The sequence below is a fragment of the Archocentrus centrarchus genome, chromosome 3 (genome assembly GCF_007364275.1).
Source record: "Archocentrus centrarchus isolate MPI-CPG fArcCen1 chromosome 3, fArcCen1, whole genome shotgun sequence".
NCBI lineage: Eukaryota > Metazoa > Chordata > Actinopteri > Cichliformes > Cichlidae > Archocentrus > Archocentrus centrarchus.
The window spans coordinates 30,734,231-30,756,033 of record NC_044348.1 but is presented as its reverse complement, the minus strand read 5'-3'; the positions used below and the strand labels follow the sequence as shown (position 1 = coordinate 30,756,033).

At 42.8% G+C, this 21,803-nt stretch overlaps 1 protein-coding gene across 1 annotated transcript in view; it reads left to right on the top strand.

The window, feature by feature from the left end:
* The window catches only part of kif13ba (kinesin family member 13Ba), a 50,533-nt gene extending 32,417 nt beyond the window's left edge, over window positions 1-18,116 (top strand). Inside the window, 22 exon segments of the mRNA XM_030720752.1 lie at window positions 79-204; window positions 362-535; window positions 693-850; window positions 934-1,066; window positions 1,212-1,367; window positions 1,506-1,605; window positions 1,765-1,891; window positions 2,261-2,316; window positions 2,412-2,536; window positions 2,618-2,893; window positions 2,977-3,129; window positions 3,286-3,363; window positions 3,473-3,523; window positions 4,253-4,310; window positions 4,313-4,408; window positions 5,170-5,300; window positions 10,697-10,759; window positions 11,517-11,603; window positions 11,605-11,727; window positions 11,729-12,046; window positions 12,048-12,099; window positions 12,191-18,116. Of these exon segments, the coding sequence (XP_030576612.1) occupies window positions 79-204; window positions 362-535; window positions 693-850; window positions 934-1,066; window positions 1,212-1,367; window positions 1,506-1,605; window positions 1,765-1,891; window positions 2,261-2,316; window positions 2,412-2,536; window positions 2,618-2,893; window positions 2,977-3,129; window positions 3,286-3,363; window positions 3,473-3,523; window positions 4,253-4,310; window positions 4,313-4,408; window positions 5,170-5,300; window positions 10,697-10,759; window positions 11,517-11,603; window positions 11,605-11,727; window positions 11,729-12,046; window positions 12,048-12,099; window positions 12,191-12,396 (2,847 nt within the window). The 3' untranslated portion in view covers window positions 12,397-18,116.
* Window positions 18,117-21,803: the final 3,687 nt, after the last annotated feature.

The following is a 21,803-nucleotide window of genomic DNA, read 5'->3' as shown; positions in this document are numbered from 1 at the left end:
CAAAAAATGCAGGAAGATACTTTCAGAACTTTCAGCTGATCTTGTTTTCTCTGTTTCTCCTCTCCTTGCTGTGGTCAGGTTGCAGGGCGCCTGCATGTGGAGGTGGTGAGAGTGGGAGGGGGCCTGGAGGATAACATGGCTGGAGGAGATGAGCCTGACAACAACCAAGACGCTGAAGTTCAGGATCGCAAACTGGTCTGCATGGTGAGGCTCGCAGCTCATCAGAGTGTGTAGTAGATTCAGACCAGGTTCAGTCAGGTTTGAGATCTTGGTCATACTTCAAGGAGTATTGGGTATGTTTAGTTTGCATCTCATTGTGTATACTTTCTAAAATAATCTTTTACCTGTGAATCATCCACAGATTAAAATCCTGCAGGCCACTGGTCTTCCTCAGTACCTGTCCAATTTCGTCTTCTGTCAGTATTCGTTCTGGGACCAGCCTGAGCCCATTATCGTGGCTCCTGAAGTCGACACATCGTCCTCATCGCCCAGCAACAAGGACCCACACTGCATGGTGGTGTTTGACAGTTGCAAGGTGAACACAGGAGGGAGGACAAGAATCTTAAAGCTAATATCAACAAATCCAGAAGCTTTCCGTATCTATCTATATTTTGATCTGTAGTTGTGTGGAAATGTGTAACAGTGGTGATGATTGCTCTGAATGACACGGTTTATTTTCGGGGGCTGTGTAGGAGCTGGCTGTGTCAGTAACGGAGGACTTTATCGAGTACCTCACAGAGGGGGCAGTCGCCATTGAGGTGTACGGACACAGACAGGCTGATGCTGGAAGAAACCCTGCACTGTGGGACCTCAGCATCATCCAGGCTAAGACACGCACATTAAGAGACAGGTAGATACACGTACACAAAGAGTACACTTTGACTTTTTTTATGCGAAAGGGCACAGGCATGCTAACAGTGTCTGATTTTGCAGGTGGAGTGAAGTAACACGTAAACTTGAGCTGTGGGTTCAAATCCTGGAGATTAATGAGAATGGAGATTTTGTCCCAGTGGAAGTGGTACCTGCCAGAGATGTGCGGACTGGAGGAATCTTCCAGCTTCGGCAGGTGAGGATAAGGCTTAACACGACACAGTAAATACAGTCGACTTGTTTGCGTCAGAGAGCCAACTGGAAAAGTTGGGCTTCTAAATATTCTAAACTAGTGTCTTGTTTTCTGAATCCTGCTCAACCTTCTCCTCATGCTCATCCAGGGTCAGTCAAGAAGAATCCAGGTGGACGTGCGCTCAGTTCAGGATTCTGGCACTATGCCACTGATAGCAGAGATCGTGCTCGCTGTGTCAGTGGGCTGTGTGGAGATCAGAAACACCACAGCGAACCAGGAAGGAGATGAGATGGACAGTTATCAGGTAAACCAGTTTAATACCACTCTGTCTACAGGCTGATTTTCTCATTCACTGACTCATAAATTACGTAGCTGAAGTAGCTGACCTGAAGCTGACCTGAAACAGAAGATGGAGTGATTAACTGAGTTGTTTGGTGGACAGGAAAGAGACCTGGAACGGCTGCGGCGGCAGTGGTTAGCTGCTCTCACCAAGAGGCAGGAATACCTTGATCAACACCTACAGACTCTGGTTAGCAAAACAGGTAAAAAAAAATACAGAGATCAGTATTTAACTTATGTAAACATTCGCGGGTCTGTAACATCAGTTTTTGCTCCTAAATCACAGTTGTAGTCATTTATACTTTGCAAATGTCTTTGTAATCAGGTGAATGAGGTGTTTAACATATGCATGTTGTGTACAGAAAAAACAGAGGATGACATGGAGAGGGAGGCTCAGCTGCTTGAATGGCGTTTGACTCTAACAGAGGAGAGAAACGCTGTAATGGTGCCCTCTGCTGGCAGCGGCATTCCCGGAGCACCTGCTGAATGGTATGACCCATCAGACTGCTCTAAACGACTCATGGCTCTGTTATGTCAGTGAGTGCAGATATCCCTAATATGGTCATCTGAACTAGTCGGGCACACAGTTCTGGCCACAGAAGCTCCACCCACCTGCTGTTCAGACCTTCTGTTTGTAGTCTATAGTAATTTAGCTTGAAGGGAGATAAAGCAGCTTGTTTGAATGGAGGGACTGCACCTAGGCCAAGTATAAGATAAAAATGGATTACAAGGAATGCAGTATAAGAATAAAAATATGCAGCTCTAAATTAGTATAATGGGTCCACAATAACACCTGGAGACACAGACGTTAAAACAAGCGTGAACAAATAAACTGATAACAAGCTGTGTTTGTTACAGGGTTCCTCTGCCAGGCATGGAGACTCACATCCCTGTCCTCTTCTTGAATCTCAAACGTACGGCAATTCTTTGCTAAATAGTAGATAATCTCTACTCGTTTTTTTTTTTTTCCTTATGCACAAGTTAATTGGAAGTATCTTTGTTTCCCCAGCTGATGACCTCAGCTCTCAAGACCAGTTTGAAGTTCCAGAGGCTGGAGGTTGGGATGCTATCTTGAATGGAGAGGATGAGGATTACTTTTTTGACCTGCAGATTGTCAAACACTACGATGGAGAAGTGAGGATCAACCAGTGATTGTCATGAAGGAGGCCTTTTCATTGGTGAGCCTGGTAGTAACTGTGTTTGCTGACTCCACAGGTTAAAGCAGAGGCATCGTGGGACTCTACTGTCCACGAGTGTCCTCAGCTCAGTCGAGGGGGAGCGTGGCCTGAGCAGCGTGTCTATCTGACCATACGAGTGGTGGTTCAGCTCAGTCACCCTGCCGACATGCAGCTGGTGCTGAGAAAAAGGATCTGCGTCAACGTTAACCCAGGCCGCCAGGGATTTGCCCACAACTTTCTTAGAAGGATGTCAACCCGCAGCACCATACCTGGCTGTGGGGTCACCTTCGAGGTGGTCTCCAACATCCCTGGGGTAAGGCCAAAGGGAAACGACCATTGTTTTAAGTAGATTATTAAGCTCAAGTCTTTAATTGTTATGATGATTTGTCTCGTTAGGATGCTCCCGGTTCAGAGGACAGGGAGATGCTGGCCCGACTCGCCGCAAGCGCACACAACAGCCAGTCAGGCGATGACGAGGCTGCCATCGAGAAATACCTCCGCAGTGTCCTGAGTCTGGAGAACATCCTGACTCTGGATAGACTCAGACAGGTAGGTGGAGAAAACAGTAGAGCTATAGCTCAAAGTTAGATCCACTGCCTGGATAGACAGGCACACAGTCACTTTTTTTTTTTTATATATATATAATAAACGCTTCTTTGATCTTCTGTTTCCTAATGTGACTAAAATGCTCTTTGTGTGTTTTAGGAAGTGGCAGTGAAGGAGCAGTTGACCAGCAGAGGGAGGAGTAACAGACGGAGCATAAGCTCTCCTTCTGTTAACAGGGTAAAGCATGAAATACAGTGAGAGTCCATCATATCACAGGTGATGTTATGTTGCAATATGATGTGACTTTTTTTATTATTATTATTTCTCTGCTTGTTCCTTCCATCAGCTGTCTGGAAGTAGACAAGACCTGTCCACAACCTGCCTGCTGGATGACAAGGTAATACATACTGCTCAGCACTGGGCTTAACTGCTGGAGTGCAGGTCTGTGCAAAAGGTTCAGAGCTTCACTTGTTTTTGTTCAGTGTCGAAAGGCTGTGCTGTTATTGCAAGATGGCATGCCAGTAACAGCTCAAGCTCTACTCGTGTGTTTTAGATCTTTGTATTTGCATTCAGTTATTATACAGACCTGAGAATTACATGTAATTTGTGTATTCATGTAATTATTCGTGTAATTTACTTAACCTAATTAAGAAAATGAGTGGGTGAATATACCTACTTAATACTAGTCAGAATAATCACAGCACCCCACACATTAGGACACTGGATCATGAAGCTTAGACAAGAAAGGATAAGATGTTGAAAGACAGTTTAGGGGCCCTTTTTAACCTTTTTCACTGTTTTGAATAGACAAAAAGACTTGGATGTTTTGTGCCTATATTCGCATTAAAAAAAACAAAACATTTGTTTAGATATGGATTAGGATGTATATTGAAAAAGGAGTGTTTTCTTGTCCTTTCTTTCTGTTTTATTGTTCTTTTTAAAATATTACAATGTATAATAATTAGAAATAATGTGCATCAGTACAGGTAGTACATTGAAAGTAGAAATGTATACTTTGTGCTCGGAGCAGTAACTTGTACGCTTTTACTTGCCGATGCTGCAGGACTCAGATGTTTTGTTCATTTAAATCCAAGATTATCTAATCCTCCTCTGTCTGCTTCCTCAGGTCCGATGGGAGAGTCAGCAGGATATCTTCATGCCCTCTCAGTTTCCCCGCACCCTACCCGCCCGGCCTCCTCCCCTTCTACCTACTCCACCTCACCTTCTTCATCACCTACTCCCTTCGCCTCAGGTCCTCCCCAGAACCAGGAACCAGAGCAAGGTAAACCACCTTTCCTCCCTTTCCCTCCCCTCTCTGTCCCATAAACGCTCTTTGGCTTTGCTCATTACTCCTCTGTCTGACTCTCCTGGCCATCCTTTTCTGCTCTCTGCTTTTCCTGCCTGGATTCATCCACTTCTGCTGCTCAGAGCTCCTCTTCCAGTTTGTCCTCTTTTGTTCCCAGAACATTAGGCATTTAACCACACCATCTGATGTTTCATTGTTTACATTAATAAATGTTGGGCCTTATATTTCCAGTATGCTATCCATCCATCTACCTCCTCTCTTTGTGCACACTTCCATTCTTTCCTTATCTCCTTGACCAGAGCTTTTTTTTTTTTTATGTCTGCTGTGATCAATCTGAATATTGTCTGTCAGTTGGCTAATTTGTATTGATTTCATGTTAATGTCGATCTGAATTCATGTCACTGTGATATCCTTCAGTTTAATTCTGTTTTGAAAATAAACGGAATTAATGATGTTTTAATAATTTCTCTTTCACAGTCCAGTAATTTAGAGTTATAAAATCATATCTTAACAGCTAAAGTCATCTTTGTGTTTGTCTCTTTTTTAGCCAGCTCCCTCTGTTAGTTTATCACTGTGTTGGGATTTTTGCCATTTTCTGGACTCGCTTTCAACTTCCGATCTTAATCTTTCACACCTCCTCTGCCTCCCGGACCTCCTCTTGTTTCCTCGCTTCCTTCCCTATCTTCTGCCTCCTCCCTTCTCGCCTCGCCTTTCTTCTCCTCAACCCCCCCCCCCAGGTCGTTCAGGACTTGCTGCCTCTTATCTTTCAGTTAAGGCGCTGGTTCCTCAGATGCCCAAACTGCTCAAGTCTCTGTTTCCAGTGCGAGATGACAAGAAGGAGCTGAGACCTTCACCACACAACCAGCAGGTCAGCAGATGGAATATTACAGCGCGGTGCAATTTCCTAGAAGTCATGTATTGAGTTTATTACATATCAGCAGTATCAGATAGCACCATAGTCCATCCATAAGCATTTCCAAAGTGGGAGAGTTGCACACAATTACACACATGGCACAAAAGTGATAAATTCATTAATTACTTACAAAAATGTATCCCCAAAATGTAGACGAGGTTTATCAGGATATAAATGGTAAATGTTTTTCTACTTGCTGTGCACTGAAAGTGCCTTTTGCCTGCACATTAACCAATTCACACACAATCCTACAGGTTTTAATCGATACCTTTTATGCACTTTTATACCCACTATCCTCACACACACTTCAGCGGATGCATCAGGAGTAATTTGGGGTTCGGTATCTTGCCCAGGACACTTCAACATGTATCCTCAAGTAGCAGCAAGTAACACTGTGGTGCCCTTCACCTGAGACATGTAATGCTGTACCTGTATGTCCAGAGGTTAGCATGCTGGATATTAACTTCTGGACCAAATTCTGGAAGTACAGACTTCCCTCTCCCCAGCCACTTCCTCCTCCAGCACATACCGGGGAACACTGAGGGCTTCCCAGGCCAGCCAAGAGATATAATCTTTCCAGTGTGTCCTCGGTCTGCCCCGGGGCCTCCTCCTGGTAGGAAATGCCTGGAACACCTCACCAAGGAGGATGCCCAAACCACCTCACCTGGCTCCTTTGGATGTGGAGAAGTTGCGACTCTACTCTGAATCCCTCTCAGATAGCTGCACTCCTCACCCTATCTCTAAGGGAGAGCCCAGCCACCCTTTGAGGAAAGCTCATTTCCACCGTTTGTATCGACGAGCTCGTTCTTTCACCTTCAAAATAATGAACAATTATAGGCCTAACCAAAATTTCAGGCCTAGATTAACAGAGTTATGGTGTTTTTCTAAAACATTGTCAGAGCTCCAGCGCCATCTGGTGGCAGATGGTTGCATAACATTTATGACAACAATTTACCATATCTACAGTATTCCTGACTTCGCACCATAATTCATAGCGGAAGCCGGTAGTTTACTTCCGTTTGTGCTGTTGTTTAAGGTTGCGGGCTTACACACTTGCCGTCCATTTAAACATTTTGACACTGCAGTTTCTTTTACCTGGCATAAATGGTACCACATCGGAGGTGGATACATTGCAATGATGTTTTAAAAAGCAGCGAGGTAACAGTGCCTCACCCGTCACTTGTGTAAATGACATGAAATTATGGCCCTTAGCTACATCGACATTATCAGTTACCTTGTTTTTTTCCGAAGGTGTTGATGGCGGGGAATCATGTAATTATAAGAGCACCAGATTACCTTCAAAGCAATAAAATCAATAAAGTAATGCTGAACAAACAAGGCAACGTTGTTTTCCTTAAAGCAGCTGTAGAGCTGAGCCAGCGCATCAGCCAAGCTAAGCGCTTAGCATGGGTCATGCTAAGGGAAAGTGGAGTGGAGGAGACAGTCAGCTGTTTCTGTATCAGCGATTAGGGAAATCATGTAGTGATTAGTCATTAACTCTGGCTCTAACTTTGGGCAACCGGAAGTATAAAACTGTACAGTGGAAGTAGCAGTCTGTCATGGCAGTCTACGTATGCTCTTCCAGAAACATATATATATATATATATATAATATATATATATATATATATATATATATATATATATGTGTATGTATGTATGTATGTATGTGTGTGTGTGTATATATATATATATATATATATGTATGTATGTATGTAGGTATGTATGTATGTATGTATGTATGTCTGTATGTATGTATGTGTGTATGTGGTATTATGTCTCTCTGTGTCTGTCTGTCTCTCTGTGTCTGTCTGTCTCTCTGTGTCTGTCTGTTCTCTGTGTCTCTCTGTCTCTTCTGTGTCTCTCTGTCTCCTGTGTCTCGTCTCTCTGTGTCTCTCCTGTGTCTCTTGTCTCTCTGTGTCTCTCTGTGTCTTCTTCTCTCTTGTGTCTCTGTCTCTCTGTCTCTCTCTTCGGGCTCCTCCCCCCTTCTTTTCGTCCTCGGTCCTTCTCTCGCTTCTTCCCGCGCTTAATCGCTCATCGGCTCCTCCCTCCTTTTTTTTTTACCAGTTTTTCCTCTTTTTACTTCCGTCCTGCCGTTTCTCGCCATGTGAACCAGCGTGAATGGAGCAGCTACAAAGTTCTTCTTTCTTCACCTTAACACTTGCTGATCAGGTGCTTGATGAAGGACCCTCCAGCTGTTTCACAGATTTAATGGTGGTTACTAAAAGAAAAAGCTGCTGTTTTGGACGCTGGAAAAACTTTTCCTTTTTTCACTACTTGAGCTCACCGTCACAGCTTCGCCTCTTTGCGCTTGCGCAGTTAAAACCGCTGCCTGCTATGAGTGTTTTCAAAAACTAGTGGCTGCGGGAGCCATGGCGCATGTGTGAGTAATGGTGTAATGCTTTGTATTCACAAGCATTCTCGAAAATACGTTTCTACTGCAGGTCTATATTTAGGTCACTAATAAGGGATTAAAGTATAAAAAATATTTTGAAGGAGCCCCTCAGTCCTGGGGGGCGGCCTTCCGGTACCGAACCATCGCTAGTGCTAATGGCCTGCGCTCGCTAGCAAACTAGTTCTGGTAGCTACAGCTGAAGTAAAGACAAAAATAGCAGCTGAAATTCTCAGCGAGCACAACACACACAGACACACAGAGAGCAGTGGAGGCGTGGAAATGCATGTCAGCGACAGTTGCCACCCGCCCCGTAAAGTACGGAACCCCGCATGTTACGGAGCCGTATTCCACGGAGTCCCGTAACATACGGGGTTCTGTATTTTACGCGACAGGTGGCAACTCTAGATGATCCACGCTGTGTTAAATGAAATCCATCGCAGCGACGGAGAGCTTTTTTAGAATGTGTGCTTGTGTATACTGAGTGATTCACACTCCAGTCCAGTAGGTGGCGTATGCAGTTCTATGTTGGTTTGCCAGCCCAATAAACCCACAAAAAAACGTCAGCACTAGTGCTGCTTAATCTAGTGGGAGCGCCGCTTACACCGAGTTTAACGAAGCATCGACACAGTAAATTTGTGTCGATAAATTTTTAGAATCGATTTAATCGAGTTAATCGATGATCGTTGCAGCCCTATATATATGTATATATGTATATAGTATGTTATATATGTATGTATATAGGTATGTATTATATGTACTATAATATGATCATATATGTGTCCTATATGGTATGATCATACTGTCCTATACTAGATATCTATGTGTCTCTATGTATGTATATACTGTCTATATATCTCAATCATCTCTGTGTCTTCTGTATTGTCTCTATGTAATCTCCATCTCTCTGTGTTCTCTCTTCTCTCTCTCTCTGTGTTCTCTCTGTCTCTCTCTCTCTGTGTCTCATCTGTCTCTTTCCTGTCTCTGTCTCTCTCTGTCTCTGTCTCTCTCTGTCTCTGTCTCTCCTTGTCTCTGTCTTCTCTGTTGTCTCTCTCTGTCTGTCTCTGTCTCTCTCTGTCTCTCTGTCTCTCCTGTCTCCTCGTCTCTCTCTGTCTCTCTGTCTGTCTCTCTGTCTCTCTGTCTCTCTCTGTCTGTCTCTCTGTCTCTGTCGTCGCATCTCTGTCTCTCTGTCGCTCTCGTCTGTCTCTCTTCTCTCTCTGTGTCTCTCTGTCTCGCTATTTCTCTCCTGTCTCTCTCTCTGTTCCCTGTCTCTCTCTCTGTTCTCTGTCTCTCTCTCTGTCTCTCTGTCTCTCTCTCTCTCTGTCTCTCTGTCTCTCCTCTCTGTGTTCCTCCTACTCTCTCTGTGTCTCTCTCTCTCTCTGTGTCCTCTCTCTCTCTTGTTCTCTCTCTCTCTGTGTTGTCTCTCTCTGTGTCTTCTCTCTGTGTCTCTCCTCTCTCTCTGTGTCTCTCTCTCTGTTTCTCTCCTCTGTTGTCTCTCTCTCTCTCTGGTCTCTCTCTCTGTGTCTCTCTCGTCTGCTTCTATCTTCTGTGTCTCTCTCTCGTGTCCTCCTCTCTCTCTGTGTCTCTCTCTCTCTCTCTGGTTCTCTCTCTGTCGCTTTGTCTCTCTGTCTCTCTCTGTGTCTCTCTGTCTTCTCTGTCTCTCTCTGTCTCTTCTGTGTCCTCTGTGTCTCTCTGTCTCTCTGTGTCTCTCTGTCTCTCTCTGTGTCTCTCTGTCTCTCTCTGTCTCTTGTTCCTCTCTTCTCTCTCTGTCTCTTCTGTGATATCTCTGTCTCTCTCTGTCTCTCTCTCTTGTAGCTCTCTCTGTCTCTCTCTCTCTGTCTGTCTCTCTCTGTCTCTCTCTGTCTGTCTCGGTCTGTCTCTCTCTGTCTGTCTCTCTCTGTTCTCTCTTCTGTCTCTGTGTCTCTGTCTGTCTCTCTCTGTTATCTCTGTCTGTCTCTGTCTGTCTCTCTATGTCTCTCTCTCTCTCTCTGTCTGTCTCTGTCTGTCTCTCTCTGTCTCTCTTTCTCTCTCTCTGTCTGTCTGTCTCTCTCTGTCTCTCTCGCTCTTCTGTTGTCTGTCCCTCTCCCTCTCTCTCTCTCTCTGTCTCTCTTCTGTCTGTCTCTCTCTGTCTCTTCTCTCTCTCTGTCTCTCTCTCTCTCTGTCTCGCTCTCTTCTGTCTCTCTCTCTCTCTGTCTCTCTCTCTCTGTCTGTCTCTCTTGTCTGTCTCTCTCTGTCTCTCTCTCCTGTTGTCTCCTCTGTCTCTCTCCTCTTCTGTCTCTCTCTGTCTGTCTCTCGCTCTGTCTGTCTCTCGCTCTCTCTCGCTCTCTCTGTCGCTCTCCCTGTCTGTCTCTCTGGTCTCTCTGTCTATCTGTTCCTCTCTTGTCTCTCTCTCTCCTCTTGTCTGTCTCTCTTATCTCTCTCTCTCTCTCTCTCTCCTTTTCCCCTGTCCCTGGGGCCCCCTTCTGTTTAAAATTCCAAAAATAATAATCATAATTGTCTGTAATTAAGTTGAAGGAGAAGTAGATTGACAGTCTCTCCTCTCCAGTCTACTCTAGATTGACATTTAGAAATATCACAATTTCATAGAAATATACAACTGAGTTATAAATGACCCCACTTGGTTTTTTGAAGGTTAAGAAAAGCTAAAACCTCATGCATTGTGTATCATTTGATGGACTGTCTAATTTCACACACAGTGTGTAATACTGAGTGAGTACTGGAGCTCTTTGCCTCGGTGTTGCGGGGGTTTGAATGGCTTAAATGTCGGTGGCATAACTGGAAAAGTGACCTTTGTTCGGCAGTCGGTTTAATCAAAGCCAGCAATGTTACGTAACCCGTGTTTTCAGTGGAAGCATAAACAGCATGATATGATGTTAAATACATAGCATTGATTCAGTGCTGCCAGACTTTCCAGTAAACAGAGCTCTTATTTCTATGTTGTGTCCTTGTGTGTTACTCAGCAGCACGTGCCTCGTATTGTGGCCTCACCAGGAGGGGACGACAACAAAGTCAAGACTGAGACGGTGAGATTAAACCCCGTCCTCTCCCCCCGAACTCTGTTTGGTTTATTTGTAACTTTAATCAGGAGTGTTTTTTTTTTTCTCCATGTCAGGAAGTGTGTCTGGTGTAAAATCTGTACCAAGTTAATGTGCACATCCATGTTCATTTATCTTTGGAAAGTAAAGGGGAAGCTGAAAAAACAGCCTCTGTGAGATGGCATCCGCAGTAGATCCAAATTCCACATTAGTTTTAAATCTGGTCATTTTTAATTGTGTTTTATGTGCAGTTTAAGACCTTTTGAATGATTCACTCATCAGGGCAGTTGCACTGTGCTTGATTCATAGCACTGCATTGAATCTGCAGTGCAGCTCACACTGTATACAGTAACATGCTGTAGTCTGATGTGTACATTTGAAGAAACATAACAATCACACAGACCACAAAAGTGAATATTCAGCCAGTTTACACTGTTTTTTATATTCCATTCAACACGTGTGTAGATTCACTGGTTGTGAGGCCTCCTTCCTGCATTTCTATAAAAGTAAATGTTCAAGATTTATCAGTTCCAAGTCCACCGTGACAGATCACTTCCACTCGTGATGGCAGAGTAATTCAGACCCACCAGCACACAAGTAGCAATCCAAACAGCATTGTGGGCTTTATAGAGGTTAGACTCCTTCCTGTGAAGTTTTATTTAGAAGGCTGATTACTCTTGTTGATTACTGTTTTGTTTTCCCTTGTCTGCATGCTCTCGTCTGCCCCACCCTCGGTTTCCTGTAGACTGCTATTCTACGGCCCGCAGCCAAAGACAGGCGGGCAGAGCTCCCAGAAGTCCCTCCTCTTCCTGTGCATGACCCGCATGACACCCCCCCCCCTCAGCCCCCTCAGCCAGTCATCAAGCGGCTACTTCTCCACTAGTGTTTCTACAGCTACCCTGTCTGATGTTCTCCAACCCTCCTCCTCGTCCTCCTCCCTCCTGGCTACTGAGACCCTCGTTACCCACGAACCCCCGGCAGCAGGGCGCTGACAGGAACGATATTGTGACCTCTCCTTCTCAGTTTGGTGCCAAGATGGCCGTCGTCGCTCCGCCTTCTTCCCACAGCTCAGCCAATCACAATAACGTCCCATTGGACATTTCCTCTGAACAGAAACTGATAAACTCAGGAGGAGGTGAAGGCTTTGAGAGGCTGGAGATCTTTGTGGATGATGAAGAGCGCAGTCGTGACGACCTGCTGCCTGATTGGCTGACAGAAGGAGTATATGTTACAGTAGGAAACAATAAGGCTGGGACAGTGCGCTACATCGGGGTTGACGCAGTTTGCTGAAGGAGTTTGGGTTGGGGTGGAGCTGGACACTCCTGTAGGTACGTATCCAATTAAAAGGATCAGTAGACTCCATCACAATGCTAAATGTCTTCTGATTGGTGGAGATGACCTTGCGTTTTCTCCCTACAGGTAAGAACGACGGCTCAGTCGGTGGTCAGCGGTATTTCCACTGTAAGCCGGGTTACGGGGTGCTGGTCCGCCCAGACCGGCTGTCCTCGCGCGAACGCACCCGTCAGCAGACGGGAGAGTTTTCCTCTTCTGCCCACGTCCCCGTCCTGCGAGGAGAAGCCATTGTTTCACGCCGGGGGGAGAATCGCAAATCCTGGAGCAGCTGAGACAGGAAAACTAGGAGCCCACAGTTGCCGTCCTTCTCTGAGCTATGCAACAGGCTCACACATCACAACTGACCTACTGCCTAACCTACAGTTAGAAACTACACTCACTGCATCCATTCACAGAATATGGATGGAAATAGAATAAAAACAGTAAAGAGACCTTTTCAAAAAGAATGCAAGTAAGATAATGAAAGACTATGCAGAATATGTAGAAGTTCATGGAAGGACTGTTATCATGTGAGAAGATGATGCTATTTAAGTAGCAGTCAATGGGAAGACTGCTGAGAGTGAATGGAAGCAGAACTGTTTGGACCCGGAGTGAGGACTGAACGCTGCAGGCTGGATGAAGCTTTCTTAGCTGATATACAGGGATGCAAACGTGACTTTTTTTAGGGTCACATTGGAATAATTTGGGTGGGAGTGGGGCATTTTAAAGTGGAAAGAAACACTGTCAGAGGACAAGGTGATTTTATTTGCCCGTCTTTTTTTTTTTTTAGTAGTAGTTTGATATTTTTTTAGCTACTATAAAAGGATCCTGTTTGGACTTACAGTTTTTTTTTTTAAATGCTGACAATTAACTGGGGACGATTGGAGTGTCTTTCAGTATTTCTTTGACATTTTATTTATTTACCTCACACATGGTGTGTTTGCATCCCTGCATACGAGGCCTCTACTTGGTAGTCCTGAGACTCTGAGTCACAGAATTCATCCACCCTCCTGAACTGTCCAGGTCCAGTTTGCAGACTGACACTTTGACTCAGTCCTTCTTGGACTCTTTCTTTTCTTTTGAAGATTGATCCTCCCAGAATGTGCCTTCACCATGGCTTTGTTTGCATTTGTCTGTATATTTAAGTCCTTGTAGCTGTGTTTGTGTTGAAGAGAATGCCTTGTGCTAAATGTGAGGTGATCTCAGGGACTGCAGAGGGAAAAGCACTGTGTGTGCGCGCGCGTGTGTGTGTGTGCGTGCGTGTGTTTAAGTTAATGTTGTCATGCTGGTGTTAAAGATTAGCTGTGTAGAACAGGAATAGTCGTGTCCTTGTCGGACAAAGCCACTATGAAACTGGGAGGCTTTAAAAGTCGATTTTGCACTGGAGATGTTGGATAAGAAGCTTCTGTACGTGAACATAACGTGTTCTGTGGTTATGGTGCAGCGACCAGATGAGGTAACGAGAAGATATCGTTTTGTTTTTTTTTTTATTTGTTTTTTTTTTTGTCGTTTTTGTGTCCTTGTCAGCAAATTCCCAAGTCATCCCCTGTAAATGACTGATGGTATTTGGGCACCAGGAGGCGCTGTTGGGTGGAAATGGACAGGAGTATGTGCTGAGGAAAAGAAAGTGACTTAAGCTTGAAAAGAGGTTGAATTTGCTTCTATGCATTTGATGGTTTTAAAAACACGGTTTTAGTCTTTGTTTCTAAAATACTGACTCATCTGGGAGAGGGAGCTACACGTACATTTTGGGAAAGTATTAAACCCAGAGGCGGTCCTGACGGCTCTGCAGCAGAAAGTTCAAGATGATGTGGTAGACTTTTTTTTGTTTGTTTGTTTTAATTAGGTTTTATGAAACATTCCAGAGAGATGGTAACATTTTACACTGAATTATGATCTTGTGATTTCATTTATGGAAAATCCTTTTCAGTGCACCAGACCATCGTTGGTTACTTTGAGTTTTTATACAGTTACATTCAAAGGAATGAAGATGGTGCTTGTAGTACTATTCTATAAGTTAAAGGAGACCTATTATGCTTTTCCTTAGTTTCTGTATATGTATGTACTGTTACGTTTATGGATGATCATATCAAACTTGTTTGTAATCCCTATGAGCCAAAATCCGAGGCTTCAGATGGCTCTGAACACCGTTTTAGATTGTTTTTAACCTCTCAGCCTAAAAAAAAGGCTGCAGCCAACTTTCAACATTCTGAACACGGTAATTCAATTTTATTTATATAGCACCAAATCAGAACAGTCGCCTCAAGGCGGATATTGATCATGTAAATTGATAACGATGTGACTGAGGATTTTCAAATTCATTCCATAGATGCATAATAATAATGCCAATCACAGAAAGTGACTATTCATAGTGGTTTATTATGTTTTAGCATTTCATGTGCACCCCATTAAGATCTGCTGAGACCTGAAATTTTGTATCCTGGGATTTGTGCCTCCTAAAAATTCTACTGCCAGGAGGCTGAGGGTGTAGTAGTAATAATAATAATAATAATAATAATATGCTTGTCTCAGGAGTCCCATCCAACCACTGTTTATGAGAGGCAGCCAATCAGGAAAACTGGCCTAAAAAGAGAGAAGTGATACAAAGCAAACTATACTGTCACCCAGTAATGTGTGGAAAGCTGCCCAGGAATAAAAATATGGAGCTGGAAATGAGCATAATAGATCCCCTTTAAAGGGCCATTCGAGATATTGTCTGGTCATTGTACAGTTCAGTTCACCTTGAATAGTTTACTACCCGAGTAAATCTCATGTAGTTCTGAGAAGGAACTTCATAAATCTGAGAAAATAATAGTTTTCCATAAATTTATGACGTAAAGCCACGGTGGCATTAATCCGGTGGGGAGGATCTAACAAAAGCTGCTACTGACTTGCATTATGGGAGATGTGTTTTTTGGAGGGTTTGGAGTTTTGAAAGTGTGACTGCCTCAGCTTTTGCTTCTTTAATTTAGTCGGCTCTTTTTGACCATCAGAGCTCTGGAGTGACGTTAACGAGGAGACTGAGGTGGGGAAAGTGTTCAGTTTGTCTCAGAGAGCGGGAATAAGCACAGGATGGTTTGATTTAAAGGTGGAATATAAACAGTTAAATGTTCTCGGGATGCTTTAGTTCTGGGTTATGTTCAGATCGCCCGACGATTATGACGAACCTGAGTATGTTTCATTGAAGGCTGAGACATGTTTTCGCTGTTTGTAACTGTTTCCAGGTTCCTGATGTTGATGATGTAATGATTATCTGGATTACTGCGTGCATATAAACATGCTCAGTATGTCCAAACACTATTATCTTTATGGGTCCATCATGCTTTTCACTCTTAGCTTAAAAGGCGTGAAGTTATTATTTATACATAAATGCTTGTGCACACGCCATCGTCATCGCACACAAACTGATAAAGACTTTTTATCTGAATAAATAAATGTTGCACACATGATTTCATGAAAATCGCTGCTATTAGCGTTGTAAATTTACCTGTACATGGATCAGTTGATTACTTGTGTCTCTTACTGTATGCTATTTTGGATCTCAGTAGTTTGTGTTTGATTCCCAAATTAAGAAACTTTAACTCGTGCTTCTGGTTCAGTGGCCAATATATTTTTTGTGAGGCAGTAAAATTCCTACAAATGAGGCACTTTGTCGTATGAGCCTTCAAGGAGAGATGGTCAGGATATTTCTGTGTAGGAAACTATGATGGAAATATAAGATGAGGCTCCACAGTCTATTTTATTATCTGTGTATTTATTGTCTGGCCATAAAGTCGAGGCCTCTGGAGTCCTGTGATTGGTGGCTGTCTGGTATGTCATTAGTTAGCAGGTTGTGAAGTGCTCTGTAGGTTGGACTCTTGTTGGGTTAGTTTTTAATAATGTGGTTCGTAACAGTTGGGTGGTAATAAAGGAAGTGTGTGTGTGTGTGTGTGTGTGTGTGAGAGAGTGAGAGTTGAGTGGACCTGTCTCTGATTCAGTTGTCTTTGAGTTGTTGCCAAGATGGGAATGACCGCCGCTGTGGCCGTTTTACCTACTTTTCCCGGGATTTCAGCAGAGAGCGGCCGACCTTCGCCCTCACTGCTCTCCTGGAAAAAATGCGGCCGGCGGACTTTCCCGTCCTGGTCTCCGCTCTGCTTTGTGGGTTTGAGATCACTTCAGGCTTCTGGATGCTCCTTTATGTTGTTGTGCCTCAGAAACCATGTGACCACGTATCTTCCACACACTGTTTTCATATCAACGCTTCAATTCATTTGCACAAACGTCTCCAGAGGGAATTGAAGATTAAATTTCTGGAACAATTGTATATGTAAGAAGAAAAATACAACCTGTTTTTTAAGATGAAGTGTTTTTCAAGTTACCTGTTCTTCTTCTTCTTCTTCTTCTTCTTAGTATGATTATTTAAGATTATTCACTACCTACACCTCACCCCCACCCCCAAGTTAACATGTAAAATATGCCACAACAGAGTTGAGCTCAAATGTAGTCGCTCTTCTTTTCCAGCACACCTTCCTCTTTAAACTCTCCACAGCGTCCAATCAGGTGTGACGAGGGTATAAAGCAGATGAGAGCGCAGCTCCAAAGGCTGCTCGATGCTCAAGATCTACAGGTCACAAAAGTCATTCTAATAAAGAACTGAACTAAAAGAAATTAGCATTAGTAATTTTGTAGCTTAATGTCAGTGGTCTGCATCTCTGCTGCTGTAGAGATGAAAGCAGAGCCACCAGTGTTGTTTCTGTGACTCTGACAACCATCAGAACCACATTTAGTTTTAGTTTTATTCCTGTGATTTGGAGCAGAGCGCACCCCGTCTGTACAAATCTTCAGTCCCTCACGTGGTTTCTTCTTCACTTTTTTTTTTTTTTTAAAAATTTTGTTGTCTTACTTAAAGTGCTTTTATTTTGCTCACATTCAATCCCACGTCTGCATCGTCTGTCGCACTGCCTGCAGCTCCGTGCTGATTATGGGATCACTGGTTTGGAGCGACCCCCTGCCTTAATGTGGCCTGGAGCCAGACTAGTTTTAGCAGCAACAATCTCAGCTCTGCTCTGCACTGAACTCAGCGTTATTAAAGTGGGTCATTCCAAAACCACAGAAAGCCAGTCTGTGTTAATTTTTGATGCTTTGGTCCACAGGAGCTGTTAGGTTTCTTACTCTTTTTAAGTAAAAAGGCTAATGTGTTGCCGCCCTTGTGGGTACCATGCCTAACTTTCTAACAGGGAATTTTCTATACAGCCAGAAAATAACTCACCACTGCCCTGCAGTAGCCTAACCGCTACCTGGGATCAAATCGCATCTTCTAAATTATAGATTTTTAGATTTGTGTTGGACAGAAGCATATGTTTCTGGCCCGGGTAGTTAAGTTTTCACCTTGTAACTACCTCTGGCGGCCTTTGCTTATGTGCCACCCTCTTCTCTGAGACCTTTTTTTGGGTTAAAGAGCCTTTCACTGCTGATGTGGCTACAGCCACTTCCTCTTCTGTGCGTGCATAAACCACACAAACGAGCAATACGAGGGCATCAGGTGATGCAGCGCAGCCTTGTTGCATGCGCATCATTTCGCTTCAGATAAAACTTCTGCTGGTGCATTTTAAAGGCTGCTGTCACCAATATTCCTCTGAGGTACCAACAGCCATATTTTTACTGAGCTGAGCGTTTGGTGTTTGCTGAGTCAGAGAGTTTAGTCCTATTGTTACTCCTGCAAAAACAAACAGCCTCTTCAGTCGTGTGTGTTTTCACCCATTCAGCTGAAAATTTTAAATAGTCAAATGTTTGTTTTATTGGGCTTCAGCCTGGTCAGCAGTATTAATAAAGGCCATCTATCATCCTAACTAATCATTATCAATCACTGCTACTATTGATCCTTTGGGGCGGGTTTGTCCTGATGTGTCATTTGTGTGTGGAATGCACCATCAAGTGCTCGTTTGGGGTGTGTGTGTGTGTGTGTGTCTGTGTGTGTGGGTGTGTGGGTGTATGCTTATATTAAGACTTAAAAAAGAAAAAATCTGAGCACAAGTTTGGGTTTTGATTAATTTAATTGTTTTATGTAATTCTATGCTGCAATCCAAAGAATAAACATGTATTATAATACATTTTATTATTTTCTTCTTTTTTTTTTTTTTAAATCATCTGAATGGTAATCTGGTAAGAATAAAAAAAAAAAAAAAAAACGCGGATTATTAAGAGTATTTGTTGTTTTTGTCCTGAACAGATTTAATGCTTAAAATGTGTTTTTTTAGGAATAAAATAAGATGTATTTATTATCATCAAACACAGCTGTGTCTACTGAAAAAACACTACTGAAACTTTGCTAGAGGAGGGATGTCAAACATGCAGCCTGTGGACCAGAACTGAGCCACCAAAGAGTCCGGTGTGGCCCAGGGCATGGCTCTGCAAAATGTGGAAATTGCAAAGAATGAACCAAATGAGTGTCTCGCTGCAAAGTCTGCAGTTTGTATAATTTGTTCAGATTATAGCAGATTGACTGTGAGAGCTCTGCCTCCTCTTTCCTCAGGTCGTTTACACCACTCAAGGTCAAGACAAAATCTCTTTGCTTTAAAATCACCTTAATTCAGTCAGATTCCTCATAAAACTCGTTTAAAAGGTAGGTTTCTCTCCCCTTTGGCTGTACATGTGAGAAACAATTAGCTGCACAAGACAACATACAGTGAGCCAAAGAGTTGAATTTGTTCCCATATTTTAAAACGCTTCACGTAGAAAATACTTGAAGTGCTTTTTTTAAAACTTCACAAAGCTGCTGGGGGTTTTTTTTCCCCAAATTTGGTAATTCTCAGCCACATTAAATGGGAATACAGCAGGATGGATTAACCTCTTGATGCTGTAGGATATGCCGTTGATTAAAGCATTAAAACTGCAGACCTGAGCAGCTTATTGAGTTGCTTATTTCATGTCAGTGGGCTGAGCTCAGATGGGAAAAGGAGATCACATTAAGATATACAGATTTGCAACACTTATACAGATATAAAATGTTAAAATCATACTGTATTTAGTGTTTCAGGTCTGTCTTTGAACCAGAAAAAAGGCACCTTATCTTTTTTTTAATTTATTTTTTTAAAAAGCTCACCTTGTGCAAGAACGAGACAAGATTTTAGGACATTAGTGTCCTCCCCATGGGTGAGGCCAGCTCAGCTCATAAAGGCCACACTGTTCTGATACTGCAGTTACACTCAGTTTTACAGAAATTATTTAGATCCATGGGATTTTTTTGTTGTTGCAATACCACAAGTGACCACTAGGCAATTTGGCTCAGGAAAACAAAACAGCAGCACACTGATGGAGTCTGATCAGTTTTTATTCCTTTGTAAATAGAATATCAATAAAAACACGCCTTAAATATAACATAAGGTTTATCCAACAGATGAAAAAGTAACAAAAGGCCCATGTAGTTTTTCTACATAGCGATTACAGAACAGTCTACTGTCCAAAAAGGCACTAAATCCTGAAATAGAAAAGAAGCAGATAAAAAAAAATCAATTTAAACTGATAAACTGACAAAGATCCTGCTGAGGTTTGATTTTTCTTTTTTTCTTTCATTTTACAGAGATTCATTGATGAGCTTACTGCCAGAGTGAAATGGCAACCGCTGCTTGTTTCCCTTCTGGCTGATTACATGAGAACATCAAGACCGGAGCGTCTCCGCTTCATGTCGACTGCATGAATGATAAATGTGTTTTTCACCTTAATAAAAAACAGCATTTTTGCTCTTTAAACATGAAACTGCATATCACAACACTGAGCAATGAAGGAGAAATGACAACATCTCAGCTCTGAGGTATCAGTTCTCAAATCAGATCCTCAACATGCACCCTGATTTTTTTTTTTTTTTTCTTTTTTTCCCAGCTGAGTGTTAAAGGAAGCATCTCACATCCAAACTGCCCTGTTGAACAAAGTATTTGTTGCACTGTCTGGACCCTCGCCCGAAGAGGCTGCTGGATATGGCACAGGTAAAGACGAGTCGAGGTTAAGTCAGTGCCAAACGTGTTTGTACAGGTAGGTGAAAGAAAACAGTTCAACAAGGCAACAGAGGACTGAAGGCAGATGGTAAAACTTCATTCTAACCGATGGAAAGACACGGCATGAATGGCCTGACAGAGCAGCACGAGCGAAGGCTTTTCTGTTTCGGTCCTACTGCGTTTTCATTTCATGAAAACTCGAAGTATATTAGGCAGTTTAAAAATACACTTTCTGGCACAAATAATATTCAATTTAGATCGAAACAGAAACTAATGGAAAGCACAGCGAAATCCAGGAAAGACTGTGAGGTTTCTGTTACTAAAAGCAGTTATTAAGTCCAGCTTATTTTTTTTAACATTTAAATCAGTGTTTGCTCTTAATTTTCTAAGGTCTCCTGGTGGTTCTTAACAAATTATTGACACATAACGAAATCCACCTCAGACTCACTGATCCAATCGTTTTATCAGACCGTGATGGGCAGTCAAACTGACAGCGGACTCGCCTTTCCTTTTCATTTGCAGTTTTTTTTCTTACTTTTTTCAGCTTCTATTTTTTTTTTCTTTTTTGTTTACAAAATAGCTTAAATGACACAAACTCACACTAACTGGCTGCTTCAGTCCTCCAAAACGCAATATCATGAGGAGGTCGTGAAGGCAGGTCCAGAAAAGAATAATCTCCAACAGCACAATGTCCTAAATGAATCCACAGACTCATTTCAGAAAGGCTTCTGCTTAGCAGATTAAAAACAAACAATAATAATCTGTAACCCTTTCACGGGTTTGTAAATTTTGGTGTAAATAATTATTAAATGACAGAAAACTACATAACTGACAATGTGTCAAAGACACTCAGGACAGCTGTGCTGCCACACGATTAAAGACACATTTTAGTCTGAAACACTGAAACCCACCAGAATGATGGAGGAACCATTTTGGTATTTTATGGCCCCCGGGGTTTATCGGAGCTCATAAATGAGTAAATTCCCTTTAAATTTGATATTTACTGGCTGTAGTTTGAGGAGGGGTTTCCCTTTTGAAGAGCCGCTGACTTTTCTGTTGTCAGCCAGCGTGAAGCGCCTTTACGACCTCGTCACAGTTCGATCCCGGCGGGACCGGCAGAAACCGGCTCTACGGTTAGTTTTGAAGCTTTGATTCACATTGTGGACGAACCTGCGGGGAGTAGCTTATAGGAGAACGGGAGTGAGCGAGGTATATACGTTGAGTTTTTTTAAACTCTCAACTAGTAGCTTAGCCTGTAAAGCACCTGGTGACGATGAACCGGTTTGAGTGAAGCCGCTTTAGTGCTGGCTGTAACAGAACGTCGTGTTGTTAGTTGTAGTACGAGCAGGAATGTGCAGCCATTGTAGAAGTCTGTTAGCACACTGACAGAAATGAGGCACTTCAACATAAAACAAAGAGTAAAACTGAAAACAGTTCAGCTTGTGTTCATTAGCATTTAGGTTTCCATCAATTGTTACACTGCACTTTAGTATTATTAACGTTTTAGTGTCAGCTGTAAAAGGTTAGCAGATGATTCCGACAAAGCAAACTAAGGCTACGTTCACACTGCAGCCTGAAGCGACCCAATTCCGATTTTTTTTTTTTTTGCGTGGTCGTGTATGTGATGAACTACAAAGTCTCTGGAGCTTGAAAAAGGCGACTGGACTTCTTTTTGTTTCTTGAAGACGTTTCACCTCTCATCCGAAAGGCTTCTTCAGTTCTCAACCAAA